The sequence below is a fragment of the Aedes albopictus genome, chromosome 3 (genome assembly GCF_035046485.1).
Source record: "Aedes albopictus strain Foshan chromosome 3, AalbF5, whole genome shotgun sequence".
Lineage (NCBI taxonomy): Eukaryota > Metazoa > Arthropoda > Insecta > Diptera > Culicidae > Aedes > Aedes albopictus.
In genome coordinates, this window is record NC_085138.1 from 244,324,289 (window position 1) to 244,339,043 (window position 14,755).

Below are 14,755 nucleotides of genomic sequence, written 5' to 3' on the forward strand. Positions count from 1 at the left end.
CTACAGTGGCGCTTACGTCAACTATGCGACTATGGGCAGTCGAACTTGGTCCAAACTTGGTACGTTGTCTATTTAGTAAATATTTGGTACATGATGCAGATTGGGATGAACTGGGAAGTTCAACCAAAACGTTTGGCACATTGCTTATCGTTGTTTTGATCAGTCTTGCATGCTTCCCACGAAAGCCAGAGAATATCCATAAGTAGATCTGTGTGGTTGATACTGTCGTATGTCACCTTCAAGTCATTGATTTGATTGTGAATGGGGATCTGGTATTCAAGGTTGTTAATTGCGCAACGTCTACCAACGACCTTACTACGCCTCTGACCGTACCTACTGCGAACTTCAACCACACCCATGGAACAGTGAAAGGATCGGCAATGAGATAAAGGTCAGAGCGAACGGGAACGAATGAGCAAAAACTGAAAAACAATCGAAAAGCTCGAAAGGAATTGTTCGTTCGATAATTTGTTATTACTATTTTTTCCTAAAACCGTAAATTTATTATTCTATTGATTACTTGAACGGTAAGAAGTTATTTGAATTTTGATACCTAATTTGTTGAACTTAAACTATATATTATAAAAACAGGAATTGAAGAGAATTTGTTACTAGTAAAACCTAAGGCGTAGATGTGATAGCTTCTAACTAAAATCTACGAGGTGAGAACAAAAAAAAAATACAACATTATGATTCATGCACATACTTACTCTAAACTCTTAAGGTTTCTACGATCGAATTAGCGAGCTAACTCCCCGAGTTCATGCAATTGAATAGTTGTGCGATAACGAGAAAATCACTACAGTAGGTATATTAGAAGTATTCATGTAACCTCACCTAACGCATATTACCACCTACAGGAATTTTGTAATACGCCAATAAACCGCCTATTCACAAAATTGGGATTTTCATTTTACATCGCCAACAATTTACAAAATTCTGTACGACTAACGAATGGCGAGCCAAAGGTCAAAGGAAAGCTCCCAAGGTCGACGTCCAGCCGGCGCAGATGGAACCTTAGCCGATGTTGGTGATGCGAATCCGGGTACAAGCGATACGAACCATCCGGAACAAGTTCATCCGGAGACGACGAGCCAGTTGGAGAATGCTGCCCAAGCACGCCAACAAGGGCTAGCAGTACAGCAGAAGGTAGTCCAACGAGAAAGCGAGTCTCAGTCGGCGGTCATCGCTGACCCCCCTCTCAACGATCAGGTAAAGGTAGATGGAATGGTGAGTACCGAGAAAGGAGCAGTTCGAAGGCCCCTCCAAACACAATCGAGCGCCGCGAATAATAAAGATCAGAACAAGTTATCTCATTCCCTGACTCGTCCCATGCCCGTGTTGCCTAATACCTTTCAACCGCGACGAAACCCACTGCGCCGCGTTCGTCAAAAGATTATCAGTAGCTGTGGATTATGTGAGACGCCCGATGACGACAATATGGTGCAGTGCGACGAATGTGAGTTGTGGTTCCATTTCTACTGTGTTGAAGTGACCGAATCGATAGCCGAGGTTAGCTGGTTTTGCCCTGGATGTGCTAATGTGACGATAATGAAGACCCCCAGTGAAGTGTCGAAAGCTAAGTGTATTTCCAAAACATCAGCAGTGACGAGAATCCAGCAATACGTTAATCCACCTCGTAACGAAGCAGCATCAAACAAGTCAGCTGGAAGGTCCAGCCGACGTAGCGAGACAGCGCGAAAAATCGAGTTACAGCTGCAGAAACTCGAGGAAGAAAGAAAACTACAGCTGAAGTATCTAGAGCAAAAATACAGCTTGCTGGAAGAACTGGAGAGCGAACGTTCGTCCGCAGCGAGTGACCAGGAGTCCTTTACCGAAAATGCATCGAAAATACAGCAGTGGTTGAAAGACACGGAACATTACGAAGACGATTCCGGTTTAGTTGACGTGCTAGCGGAAGATGACCTCGAAGCGATATACTGTTTAGACGGAGATCCGGAGCCGAGCAACTCGAGACAAAACTCGGATGCACGGAAAGTGTTCCCAGCGCAGCGTGTGCGATCCTCGGTGCGATTTTCCAAAGCAGACAGTGGGATCTTTGGTCAACAACAAATCCCGATTTCAAGCTTTCAACGTTCGCAGCGTCCGTCAAACGTTCGTCCAGAAGTGCGGTCCCAGTCCATGAGCAGGCGCGCGACTGACACCTTCGTGGATGGAGCGAATTTCATTCCCCGACAAAGATCTACCCCAGTCCAGCAACGAAGAATCAGGGAGGCTCCGGTTAGCACCGATGGCGGGGACTTCGTTTACTCCCTTAATCGAAATCAGCTAGCCGCCAGACAAGCCGTGTCAAAAGACTTGCCAGAGTTTAGCGGAAGTCCAGAAGACTGGCCGCTGTTTTTCTCGATGTTCAACTCGTCCACTCAGCTATGCGGATTTTCAAACGAGGAAAATATGCTAAGACTGCGCAAATGCCTCACAGGAAAAGCTCTGGAAGCAGTCAAATGCCGTTTGCTACATCCCTCGAACGTGCATGGAGTTATTTCTACACTCAAGATGCTTTACGGACGTCCGGAAACGATTATCCAGGCGATCGTTAGGAAAATTCGAGCTCTGCAGTCTCCTATCATCGAGAGGCTAGACACCGTGATCCAATTTGCATTGAGTGTAGAAAATTTAGTTGCAACGGTGGAGGCTTGCGAGATAGGGGATTTTATGTACAACGCATCGCTAAGATATGAACTGGTGGAAAGGTTACCTCCGACACTGAGACTGGATTGGGCGAAAACCTCTCGCGACAATCCCTCTCCTAACCTTGCGGATTTCAGCTTATGGTTACGGTCCATTGCGGAAGATGCCAGCGCTGTGTCAATACCCGCAGGAGTTGAAAGTCGAACCAGAAGTGGAAAGAAAGACGGCTACCTAAATTTGCACGCAGAAGAGGACCAATTGGCAGAAAGACTGACCACGATTGAGGTAACCAGCAAAACCTTCATTCCAAAGGAGTCGGCCAAAGAATGTGTTGGCTGCAGAGGAAGCTGTACAACACTCGCGCAATGTGAACGGTTCAATGGATTCAGTTGCGATTCCAGATGGGCGGTAGTACGGGAGTTCAAACTGTGTAGGAAGTGTCTAAGAAAACATAACGGGCCCTGCAAGTTGAAGAAAGAATGTGGTACCCATGGATGTACTTATTTGCACCATCCACTTCTGCATAGTGAAATGAAGGAATCGAATACCTTGGCTTCCGTCCCGACTCCCCCGTCAATTCAAAGTACTACAACCACGAACTCAAGCTGTAATGTTCATCAAGGTCAGTCCGAAATTCTGTTCAGGATTGTTCCAGTGCTTCTTCATGGTCCAAGAAAATCCTTGCGCACTTACGCCTTCGTAGATGACGGATCAGAGCTCACGCTGATGGAGCATGGTTTAGCTGATGAACTAGGAGTCGAAGGACCGCAAAGATCGTTATGCTTGCGATGGACTGGAGGCGCCAATCGAACGGAAAGCCTCTCACAAGTAGTCAATCTCGAAATTTCAGGTGTAGTGAATCCCACCAAAATGTTCCCGCTTGCAGATGTGTACACAGTGGAAACACTACAACTCCGACCACAGACGCTTCTAGTTCCAGAGATGCAGAAGAAATACCGTCATTTGGAAGGCTTGCCTTTGGAGTCATATAAGGACGTCAGCCCGCGACTGCTTATTGGTTTAGCTCATGCAAGCTTGGGGAACGCCATAAAGTGTCGCGAAGGGAAACCTAACGAGCCAATTGCTATCAAGACTCGGTTAGGATGGACGATATATGGGAGCTGTTCCAGAGATACAGACACCTATGGACATATCAACCATCACTGTGTCCAGCTCTGCCAGTGCAACCATAAACAAGATGAAAGTCTAAACGAGGCCATGAAACAATACTTTTCGTTGGAAAGCCTTGGAGTCAGTGTTACGAACGCGACGCGTGAAGTACATTAATTTCTAACAACTAGAGCACACTAATTCCAATCATTTCCTACATCTAGCATTAAGCAAATCGCTTGTACTAATCTAACGCAAAAGCTTGTATAATAATCGTAGAGGTAACGTTTTGTGAATCGTGTTGGTCACATATTCATGACAACCAGTGTAAATTGCAATATGCAAAATCAATTAGATCGAATTGAAAACGAGCGACCTTTCACACAACGTTGTATACGATATGCTACGATAGCGCAGCATCGAGGATGACTGATCAAGAACGGAACAAACTGCGCGTGCGTAGTAATCGATTAGCCCGGAACGCATACTCATAGCATACGTGGGGATGAATCATTCTAATTCATATTAGAAACGATATCATATTCAAGTATGTTCACGGTTTCACAGCGTAAATGCGCAAGCGCGGTATGGAATTTCACCATCGGATTTAATGTTGCGCAATCGGATAGCACTTACACATAAGCATGATATATAATTACGCAATATTGTGAAATTCATTAAACTAGAATACAAGCTACGCCATTTGTAATTGTTAGTTCCAGACATGCACCGATAGGATATAAAATTGTAATCAATTATCTATGCTCACAACTAACGTAAAGTCAAGAACACAACCCCAATGTATTGTAATGGTCAAAGTACCAGAAAAGGTTTTGATCAGGGATTAATTATTTGTTAGCAAAACTTGTTGGAAAGATTCATTGCAGGATTGTATGTATACAAGTTAGAATTTTGATGAATCATGAGTTAATTAATGATGTAAAGAGGGTGAGCATAGTTTCTGGACGATACACATATAATTAATATGCTTTACGTAGGAATCAGGAAAAGACATGTAAAAAGAGGGTGCGAATAATGTCTGGACGATAGTATAAAAAGCGATCGAACAATAAAGACGGTAGCAGTTTTGCCTTGTACGTCACAAGCTACAGAACGCTCATTCACTTGCTACTCGAAATCCTTCTTACCAAGCACTTTGAGAAGCTTAATCTTTTCTAATCCCTCCTATTACCCAAGCCTTCGAATGCGAAAGGAGTTGGCTGGAGCTTGATTGGAAAATTTAAGTCTTTGAAAAGAGTTACTTGGTACTTAGAATCGAGAAAGTCCTAAATCATACTGAATCGATCAAACTTTTTCCACTCTGGCACGCTACGGTTCCGAATGCGAGTAACTTTGGCAAGAGTCTGAAAAGGCCAGTTTGACACCGATTCAAGTGTGGGCAAGCATTTATTTTCTCACTCTGGTACGCCACGGTTCCGAATGCGAGTAACTTTGGCATGAGTCTAGAAAAAATATAAATGCATTGCGATCAACTTTTCCTCATCCGACTAAGTCACGTCTTCGAATGCGAAAGAATTTGACCGGATCTAGGAAGGCCAGTTGATTGCTCCCATATTCGATTTGGACCAATCGATTTTAATTATCTACCACTCAATCCTCCGAGTATCAGTAAGTAGTTTCGGTCGTCGACAGTTTATTCAGTGCGTTTCTCTTGCCTGTTGATCGGCACACGCGGAATCGAATACCGTCTCCCTTCGCAACGGTACCGTGCATCTGATGTGGTGTGATTACCATCATCGTCGTCGTCGTCATCGCCAAGTGATCGTCGCGGCAGCTGACAGAAACACCACACGGAGTGTAAGTGCCCCGTCGTCAACATATGGTGGCTCCAGAGAGGACGAGCTGCTGCCACCTTCCAGCGACAGTGCTTATCTCCAATATCACGTGCCTGATTTCAACATATGGTGGCTCCAGAGAGGAAATGCTTCTGCCAACATTTGGCGGTCTGTCAAAGCAGAGGAAAATCGAACTCCAGGAGCGCGCTGAAAAATGGAAAGGCGATACCAGATCACAATGTTTTCGGACAAATTGAGCAGTGGTAGATCAGTGAAAATTTGAACAGTGAGTGCTAGTAACCACGAACGAAGAAAAGAGAACTTATGGATTATGTTTGCTGAAAAAATAGTACCAAAATTGTGGAAGACTTGTCGTGAACAAACGTGAATGAACTGGTTACAAAGTGAGAAGAAATCAATGTCAACAAACAGTGACGTTTAGGATCCGAACTGTGAACTGACTGACATTCACGAATAATCAAGAATAATCAAGAATAGTGTTTTTCAAGTTGTAACGTGGAGTGTTATGCATAGTCACGAATTATAAGTTACAATTCTATCGGATCCAAACTCTGAACTGACATTAATAACGAAACAAGAAGAAGTCAATCCACGATAACCAAGTGATTAAGAAGACGAATACCCAGCAGCCCAAAACAAAGAAGAAAACTAAATCACGATCGTTTTTTATGTGACTGACCTGAACAGGTCAAATTGGTCTAGTCGTGCCATAGTGACTAGCTCCCTTATGGAAGGCAATATTGAACTAAACTGCCGTAATTCTGAAAAGTGACAAGTACGGCAGTGAACAAATCGATTCCATCGAAGAACTATAAACAAAGTGTGTGTTTTGCGACCTTGTAACGTGGTTTACTGCCGCCAGGAGTGCAGTCTGAGTGTTGTGCTAAGACACAATAAATACGGTTACAAACTGAAGCCTACCAGGCGATCGGCATCTTAACTTTGAAGTCAAGTGACATTAACGTATGAAGTGGTATCTTTCGAATTGTAACGTGGTTTACTGCCGCCAGGAGTGCAGTCTAAGAGTTGTGCAGAGTCACAAGTGAAACGGTTACAATTCGAGCCGATAGCAAACACAACTTGGTCTAGTCGTGCCATAGTGACTAGCTCCCACAGGGAAGGCAACAATGAGCTCAACGATATCGTGAAGAATTTAAGTGAATTGATACCACAATTTGGTCTAGTCGTGCCATAGTGACTAGCTCCCTCCAGGAAAGGCAACATTGAACTCAACGATATCAAGAAGAATTTAAGTGAACTGACATTCATAATTTGGTCTAGTCGTGCCATAGTGGCTAGCTCCCTTAAGGAAGGCAACATTGAACTGAACAATATCGATTACATCAAAGAATTATAATCAACATTGAGCTCAACGATATTGTGAAGAATACGTGTGAACAGAAAATCACCCGTTGGTCTAGTCGTGCCATAGTGACTAGCTCCCTCCAGGGAAGGCATCATTGAACAGAACAATCGTGAAGAATTAGTGAAAGTGAACTGAATTTCACAAAAGTAGTACGATATAATAACACTGGGCAGACAGTCTTGGACGGCGAATTTTTATACAACGAGACCTAAGTGAACTCAAGGAAATTCCTAAGCAAACCTGGTAATCAGCAAACATGTCTATAAGGTTCGTATTGAACAAGAACGGCCATTGCCGTCTTTGTAATGAGGATGATACAGTGAGCGATATGGTATGTTGCGATGAGTGTGACCGTTGGTTTCACTTAACTTGCGCCGAGCTTGATCATAAACCAACTGAAGAAGAACAATTTTTATGCATAAAATGCACACAATTGGAAATGGAACGCAATGACTTGCTGGATAGGTTACAAAAACACAGCCTGTCTGAGCAAATAAATCAATCGATCAGTAATGCGTTAATAAGAAATAAGGATGCAACACCATATCTTAAACGACAAGGCCTAATTCAGCTTCCAGTCTTTAATGGAGCACCACGTGATTGGCCAAAATTTAAAAGTATTTATGATAATACTACAACAGAAGGAGCATTCACAAATTTGGAAAATTTAAACCGATTGGAACATGCATTGAGCGGATCTGCAGCAAAATGCGTTGCCAATTTGATGATAAGTGCAGCAAATATACCACAAATTATTAAACGGCTCGAAGAAACCTTCGGAAGGCCTGAAATAGTTTATAGGCAGCTGCTAAGTGACTTGATGAAAGTAATTCACCAAATGCAAGTAAATCCTGTTGAGTTATCAGACACTCTGGACAATCTCGTCACAAATATGGAATCGTTGAAGAAAGTAGATTTTCTACGTGATTATCGACTAATTGAGGATATCACGAAAAAACTACCATTCAATTTGCAAATCAGTTGGACGGAATTAGTACAACGGAATCAATCGCAACCTACACTGATTGATTTGAACAAGTGGTTGAAACCGCATGCATCTACGCTTCGATTGCTGTTACCTTCAGCTGGAACATCGAAAAATTAACGACGACATCAACCCAAGCAACCCGTTTAAAAGTACAAATCGGAGAGGAATAATCATCATGGCTATAAAACTAAGCAGCATCGACAAAGCCATCAAAACGTTTGCAGTTTTTAATCTTCGTTCACCGCTAAGCATCATCGACGAAACTATCGCAGACCAGATGATGAAAAATTTGATTCATTATGCCTCACTTGGATGCAGAATTTATCAAAAGAAACTCCAAGCAAACGAGTAAATATTCAAACACTAGAAAAATGCAAGCAGTACGTCATGAAAGGTGTTGAAACCATTCCGGACTTACAATTTTCAAAGCAATTACTGAGGAACAAGCACATCAAAGGACGTTTTGAGTATATTGGCAAACTTGGACATCGATGGACCATGATGCAAAACCAACTACATATACTGGTCGGGCTGGAGCATCTTCATCTCCTGATCACAACGGACAGAAGACATGCTGATGAGAACTCACCTATTGCGGTAAGAGCTAAACTCGGCTGGCTGAATTTTGGTAAGATTTGTAAGGAAGATGATTATTTTTCATTATCAATAACAGAAGAAACGAAATCAGGAAATCTTTCCAAGATGTTAGAAGAATTTTGTTCACTAGAAAATTTTAGAGTGAAAATCATTGAGGACCTTCCTAATCAAAAGATGACGAATGGGCATAGCAAATTCTTAATCAAACCTTTAATCATAAAGATCGAACATGGTCTCTTGTGGAAAGTTGATAAATCAAGTTTTCCTATTAGTTACAATAACGCCCTTAACAGATTGAAATCATTAGAAAGGTCACTGAAGAAAAGCCCAGAATTAAAGATAGGGTAAATGAGAAGATTTCTTGGAAAAAGGATACACTAAAAAGCTTTTATTAGCAGAATTAATGAGTGAGAATCCCAAAACATGTTATTAACTCGATTTAATCGTCATCAACGAAAATATCATTCCATTGAAGCCAAGTTTATACCTTATAACTTGCTTACCAAACCCTTAATTGATACGTTGATTCATGGAATCATTTTATTTGATATATATGGATTAACCTGGAAACTAGTTTTGTCATGCTGGGACTCACTCACTAATTTTCTATCTCACAAGGAAATCATGAAAGAACCAAGAAATCTAAAAGATGAAAATAACAGAACTAAGATATGGAAGTACACAGTTGAAGAACTCCAAGTCATCAATCAAAATGAAAATATTGATGAGTCATAAAGAGCTAGTGTGTATCCAATAATAAACACTAAATAGTTAATCAGGATTAACACCCAAGAAACAGAATAATAACAAAAATTATGAAGAATCATGTTATAATACACTGACAAGTAAATTTAAAAATATATTCAACAATTGTAAAGGAAATGTTTGGAAACCACGTCGCTTATCTACAAGTATTTAGTAAATCTCCTCAGTAGATTTACGAGGGCTGGAATGTTACGAACGCGACGCGTGAAGTACATTAATTTCTAACAACTAGAGCACACTAATTCCAATCATTTCCTACATCTAGCATTAAGCAAATCGCTTGTACTAATCTAACGCAAAAGCTTGTATAATAATCGTAGAGGTAACGTTTTGTGAATCGTGTTGGTCACATATTCATGACAACCAGTGTAAATTGCAATATGCAAAATCAATTAGATCGAATTGAAAACGAGCGACCTTTCACACAACGTTGTATACGATATGCTACGATAGCGCAGCATCGAGGATGACTGATCAAGAACGGAACAAACTGCGCGTGCGTAGTAATCGATTAGCCCGGAACGCATACTCATAGCATACGTGGGGATGAATCATTCTAATTCATATTAGAAACGATATCATATTCAAGTATGTTCACGGTTTCACAGCGTAAATGCGCAAGCGCGGTATGGAATTTCACCATCGGATTTAATGTTGCGCAATCGGATAGCACTTACACATAAGCATGATATATAATTACGCAATATTGTGAAATTCATTAAACTAGAATACAAGCTACGCCATTTGTAATTGTTAGTTCCAGACATGCACCGATAGGATATAAAATTGTAATCAATTATCTATGCTCACAACTAACGTAAAGTCAAGAACACAACCCCAATGTATTGTAATGGTCAAAGTACCAGAAAAGGTTTTGATCAGGGATTAATTATTTGTTAGCAAAACTTGTTGGAAAGATTCATTGCAGGATTGTATGTATACAAGTTAGAATTTTGATGAATCATGAGTTAATTAATGATGTAAAGAGGGTGAGCATAGTTTCTGGACGATACACATATAATTAATATGCTTTACGTAGGAATCAGGAAAAGACATGTAAAAAGAGGGTGCGAATAATGTCTGGACGATAGTATAAAAAGCGATCGAACAATAAAGACGGTAGCAGTTTTGCCTTGTACGTCACAAGCTACAGAACGCTCATTCACTTGCTACTCGAAATCCTTCTTACCAAGCACTTTGAGAAGCTTAATCTTTTCTAATCCCTCCTATTACCCAAGCCTTCGAATGCGAAAGGAGTTGGCTGGAGCTTGATTGGAAAATTTAAGTCTTTGAAAAGAGTTACTTGGTACTTAGAATCGAGAAAGTCCTAAATCATACTGAATCGATCAAACTTTTTCCACTCTGGCACGCTACGGTTCCGAATGCGAGTAACTTTGGCAAGAGTCTGAAAAGGCCAGTTTGACACCGATTCAAGTGTGGGCAAGCATTTATTTTCTCACTCTGGTACGCCACGGTTCCGAATGCGAGTAACTTTGGCATGAGTCTAGAAAAAATATAAATGCATTGCGATCAACTTTTCCTCATCCGACTAAGTCACGTCTTCGAATGCGAAAGAATTTGACCGGATCTAGGAAGGCCAGTTGATTGCTCCCATATTCGATTTGGACCAATCGATTTTAATTATCTACCACTCAATCCTCCGAGTATCAGTAAGTAGTTTCGGTCGTCGACAGTTTATTCAGTGCGTTTCTCTTGCCTGTTGATCGGCACACGCGGAATCGAATACCGTCTCCCTTCGCAACGGTACCGTGCATCTGATGTGGTGTGATTACCATCATCGTCGTCGTCGTCATCGCCAAGTGATCGTCGCGGCAGCTGACAGAAACACCACACGGAGTGTAAGTGCCCCGTCGTCAACATATGGTGGCTCCAGAGAGGACGAGCTGCTGCCACCTTCCAGCGACAGTGCTTATCTCCAATATCACGTGCCTGATTTCAACAGTCAGCAAGCCAAACAAACTGTTGCTATCCAACGACGATCAACGAGCAACCGAATTACTGCAATCACTTACCAAATACAGGAATGGTCATTACGAATCCGGCCTCCTCTGGCGATACGACAACGTCAGGCTTCCTGAAAGCAAGTCCATGGCACTAAAACGATGGGAATGCCTCGATCGCAGAATGCAGAAAGATCCTGAACTGACGCAGGCGCTCGGGGAAAAGATGAACGACTACTTAGGTAAAGGGTACATCAGGAAACTTACTAAGGAGGAGCTAGAGATATGTCATAATCGAATCTGGTACCTTCCGATGTTTCCAGTACTAAATCCCAACAAACCCGGAAAGACACGACTTGTATGGGATGCAGCCGCCATTTCCCACGGAGTGTCGCTGAACTCCGTCCTCCTTAAGGGACCCGATCAGCTAACGTCTCTTTTGTCGGTGCTGATCCGTTTTCGTGAATACCGTGTGGCAGTTACTGCAGACATCCGTGAGATGTATCATCAAGTCTTGATGAGGCCTGAAGATCAACACTGCCAACGTTTCTTTTGGAAGGAAAAGGAAACCGATATAGCCCCGAGTACCTTCGTCATGCAGGTCATGTCGTTCGGAGCTTGCTGCTCGCCCAGTGTAGCTCAGTTCGTAAAAAACACCCACGCGAAGCAATTCGAGCTGGAGTCTCCAGAAGCCGTTCACGCTATCGTCTATCAACACTACGTCGATGATATGCTGCTTAGTGCGGAGACAGAGGAAGAGGCGGTAGTACTGGCAGCGGATGTGAAAAGGATCCACGAATCCGGCGGTTTTAAAATGCACCATTGGATTTCGAATTCCCCTACGGTTGTCGCAGCTTTAGGCGGACCGGAAACGTTAGAAAAGAACATGAGCATTGGAGAAGCCGATGCGACCGAAAAAGTGCTAGGAATGTGGTGGGATACTACTCTGGACTGTTTCACGTACAAGTTATCTCCTCGACACAACGCCGACTTGTTGACAGGCAGTAAACGACCAACGAAACGCGAGGTCCTGCGAACGCTGATGATGGTCTTCGATCCACTTGGACTAATCAGCCACTTCTTGATGTTTCTCCGAATACTTCTTCAGGAAATCTGGAGAGCATCCATCGACTGGGATGATCAGATTCACGACACACATTTCGAAAAATGGCTCACGTGGCTGAAGGCACTTCCTCATGTTTCAAACATCAAGATACCTCGATGTTATCGAACCGTTACATCCGCAGGAGAAAACAACAACGTCCAAATGCACACGTTTGTAGACGCAAGCGAGAATGGATTTGCAGCGGTCGTTTACTTACGGTTTCAAGAAGGAACAACAGTGGAGTGTGCGTTAGTAGGAGGAAAGACAAGGGTTGCCCCATTGAAGTTCTTGTCAATACCGCGATCCGAACTACAAGCCGCGGTTATAGGAGTAAGGCTGGCGGACACAATCCTCGGTTCACTTTCGACCAAAGTTCAGAAGCGCTATTTCTGGACAGATTCCAGAGATGTGATGTGTTGGTTACACTCTGATCATCGACGCTATAGCCAATACGTAGGAGTGCGAATCAGCGAGATCCTTGAAACAACGAATCTAGGAGAATGGCGTTGGGTACCGACGAAACTAAACGTTGCCGACGAGGGGACGAGATGGAAGCGTATTCCGGATATGGACAACTCCAGTCGATGGTTTCGTGGGCCAGACTTCTTGCGGGAGCCTGAAACGCAATGGCCGATATCTAATCAGCACGCTGGAGCAACCAATACGGAGCTTCGTCCACACCTGCATCTTCACATCAAGGCTCTCGAACCGGCCCTGTCCGTTTATGGATGAAAAGGGGGTTTTGAGGGTGCGCGGCCGGACCAACGCTTGCCAATTTATCAATGACAGCGTTGCTAACCCCGTTATTCTTCCCCGTAAGCACTGTGTCACGAGACTTCTTGTGATGGATGCTCACCAAAGATTCCTCCACCAAAATCACGAGACTATTATAAATGAGCTAAAGCAACGCTTCTACATTCCTCGTCTAAAATCAGTCTACAAGTCCATATAGAACAGCTGTCAATACTGTAAAAATGAACGAGCACGCCCGCAGCCTCCGTTGATGGGGGACCTCCCGCCATCCCGCCTTGCTGCCTACAGCCGTCCGTTTAGCCACATAGGAGTGGATTACTTCGGCCCAATGCTGGTATCCATCGGTCGTCGTACGGAGAAACGCTGGGGTGTCCTAGTCACGTGTCTCACTATACGAGCCATCCATTTAGAAGTTGCGCACTCACTCACGGCAGATTCGTGCATCATGGCCTTACGCAACATAATTGCTAGGAGGGGCGTCCCAATCGCCATATACAGTGACCGCGGCACGAATTTTGTAGGGGCGAGTAACGAACTCAAACTTGCCCTTGAAACGTTGAATCAGGAGCAGATTGTACGGGAGTTCACCTCGTCGAACACAACGTGGAATTTCATTCCTCCTCTTTCTCCTCACATGGGTGGGTCATGGGAAAGGCTCATTCGAACGGTCAAGCAGAACCTTAGCAGGCTGCGTCCCAACCGTTTGCCAACTGATGAAACCTTGAGGAACATGCTGATTGAAGTGGAACACATCGTGAACTCACGACCACTGACTGAAATTCCGCTTGAAGACGACCAATCCCCAGTGCTAACCCCGAACCACTTCATCTTGGGGTCATCTAACGGGCTGCTGCCATGGAGCTGTTTTGACGACAAGCCTGCTACCCTAAAAATGAACTGGCGTCTATCTCAGGCTATGGCGAACCAATTCTGGAACCAGTGGGTTCACGATTACCTTCCTTCTTTAACGCGTAGGACAAAGTGGTTCACGAAGGTAAAACCGATCGAGATCAACGATATTGTCGTAATCGTCGACGCAAGACTTCCCCGAAGTTGCTGGCCAAAGGGACGAGTCATAAGTACAAAGGTTGCTGCAGATGGTCAAGTGAGAGGGGCCACAGTACAAACCGCCAACGGAATACTCGAAAGACCCGCAGTAAAACTCGCCGTGCTAGACGTAGGCGTTAATGGTAATGCAACTCAGGACGACCTTCGGTGCATTAAAGGGGGGAGTGTTAATTGCGCAACGTCTACCAACGACCTTACTACGCCTCTGACCGTACCTACTGCGAACTTCAACCACACCCATGGAACAGTGAAAGGATCGGCAATGAGATAAAGGTCAGAGCGAACGGGAACGAATGAGCAAAAACTGAAAAACAATCGAAAAGCTCGAAAGGAATTGTTCGTTCGATAATTTGTTATTACTATTTTTTCCTAAAACCGTAAATTTATTATTCTATTGATTACTTGAACGGTAAGAAGTTATTTGAATTTTGATACCTAATTTGTTGAACTTAAACTATATATTATAAAAACAGGAATTGAAGAGAATTTGTTACTAGTAAAACCTAAGGCGTAGATGTGATAGCTTCTAACTAAAATCTACGAGGTGAGAACAAAAAAAAAATACAACATTAT

At 43.2% G+C, this 14,755-nt stretch overlaps 2 protein-coding genes across 6 annotated transcripts; both read left to right on the forward strand.

Moving 5' to 3' along the window:
* Positions 1–282: 282 nt before the first annotated feature.
* LOC134291734 (uncharacterized) lies at positions 283–8,478 on the forward strand. Of its 5 annotated transcripts, none has more exons than XM_062859858.1 (3): positions 283–662; positions 725–804; positions 861–8,478. In XM_062859858.1, the coding sequence occupies exon 3, from the start codon at positions 955–957 to the stop codon at positions 3,937–3,939; it is 2,985 nt and encodes a 994-aa protein (XP_062715842.1). In that variant the 5' UTR covers positions 283–662; positions 725–804; positions 861–954; the 3' UTR covers positions 3,940–8,478. The 5 variants fall into 5 exon arrangements, with proteins under 5 accessions (XP_062715842.1, XP_062715843.1, XP_062715839.1 ...); XM_062859859.1 differs by having other exon boundaries at positions 283–527; positions 592–662; positions 725–8,478; XM_062859855.1 differs by having other exon boundaries at positions 283–804.
* Positions 8,479–13,364: 4,886 nt separating this feature from the next.
* On the forward strand, positions 13,365–14,453 carry LOC134290673 (uncharacterized). The gene has a single exon (XM_062857850.1). The coding sequence runs from the start codon at positions 13,365–13,367 to the stop codon at positions 14,451–14,453; it is 1,089 nt and encodes a 362-aa protein (XP_062713834.1).
* Positions 14,454–14,755: the final 302 nt, after the last annotated feature.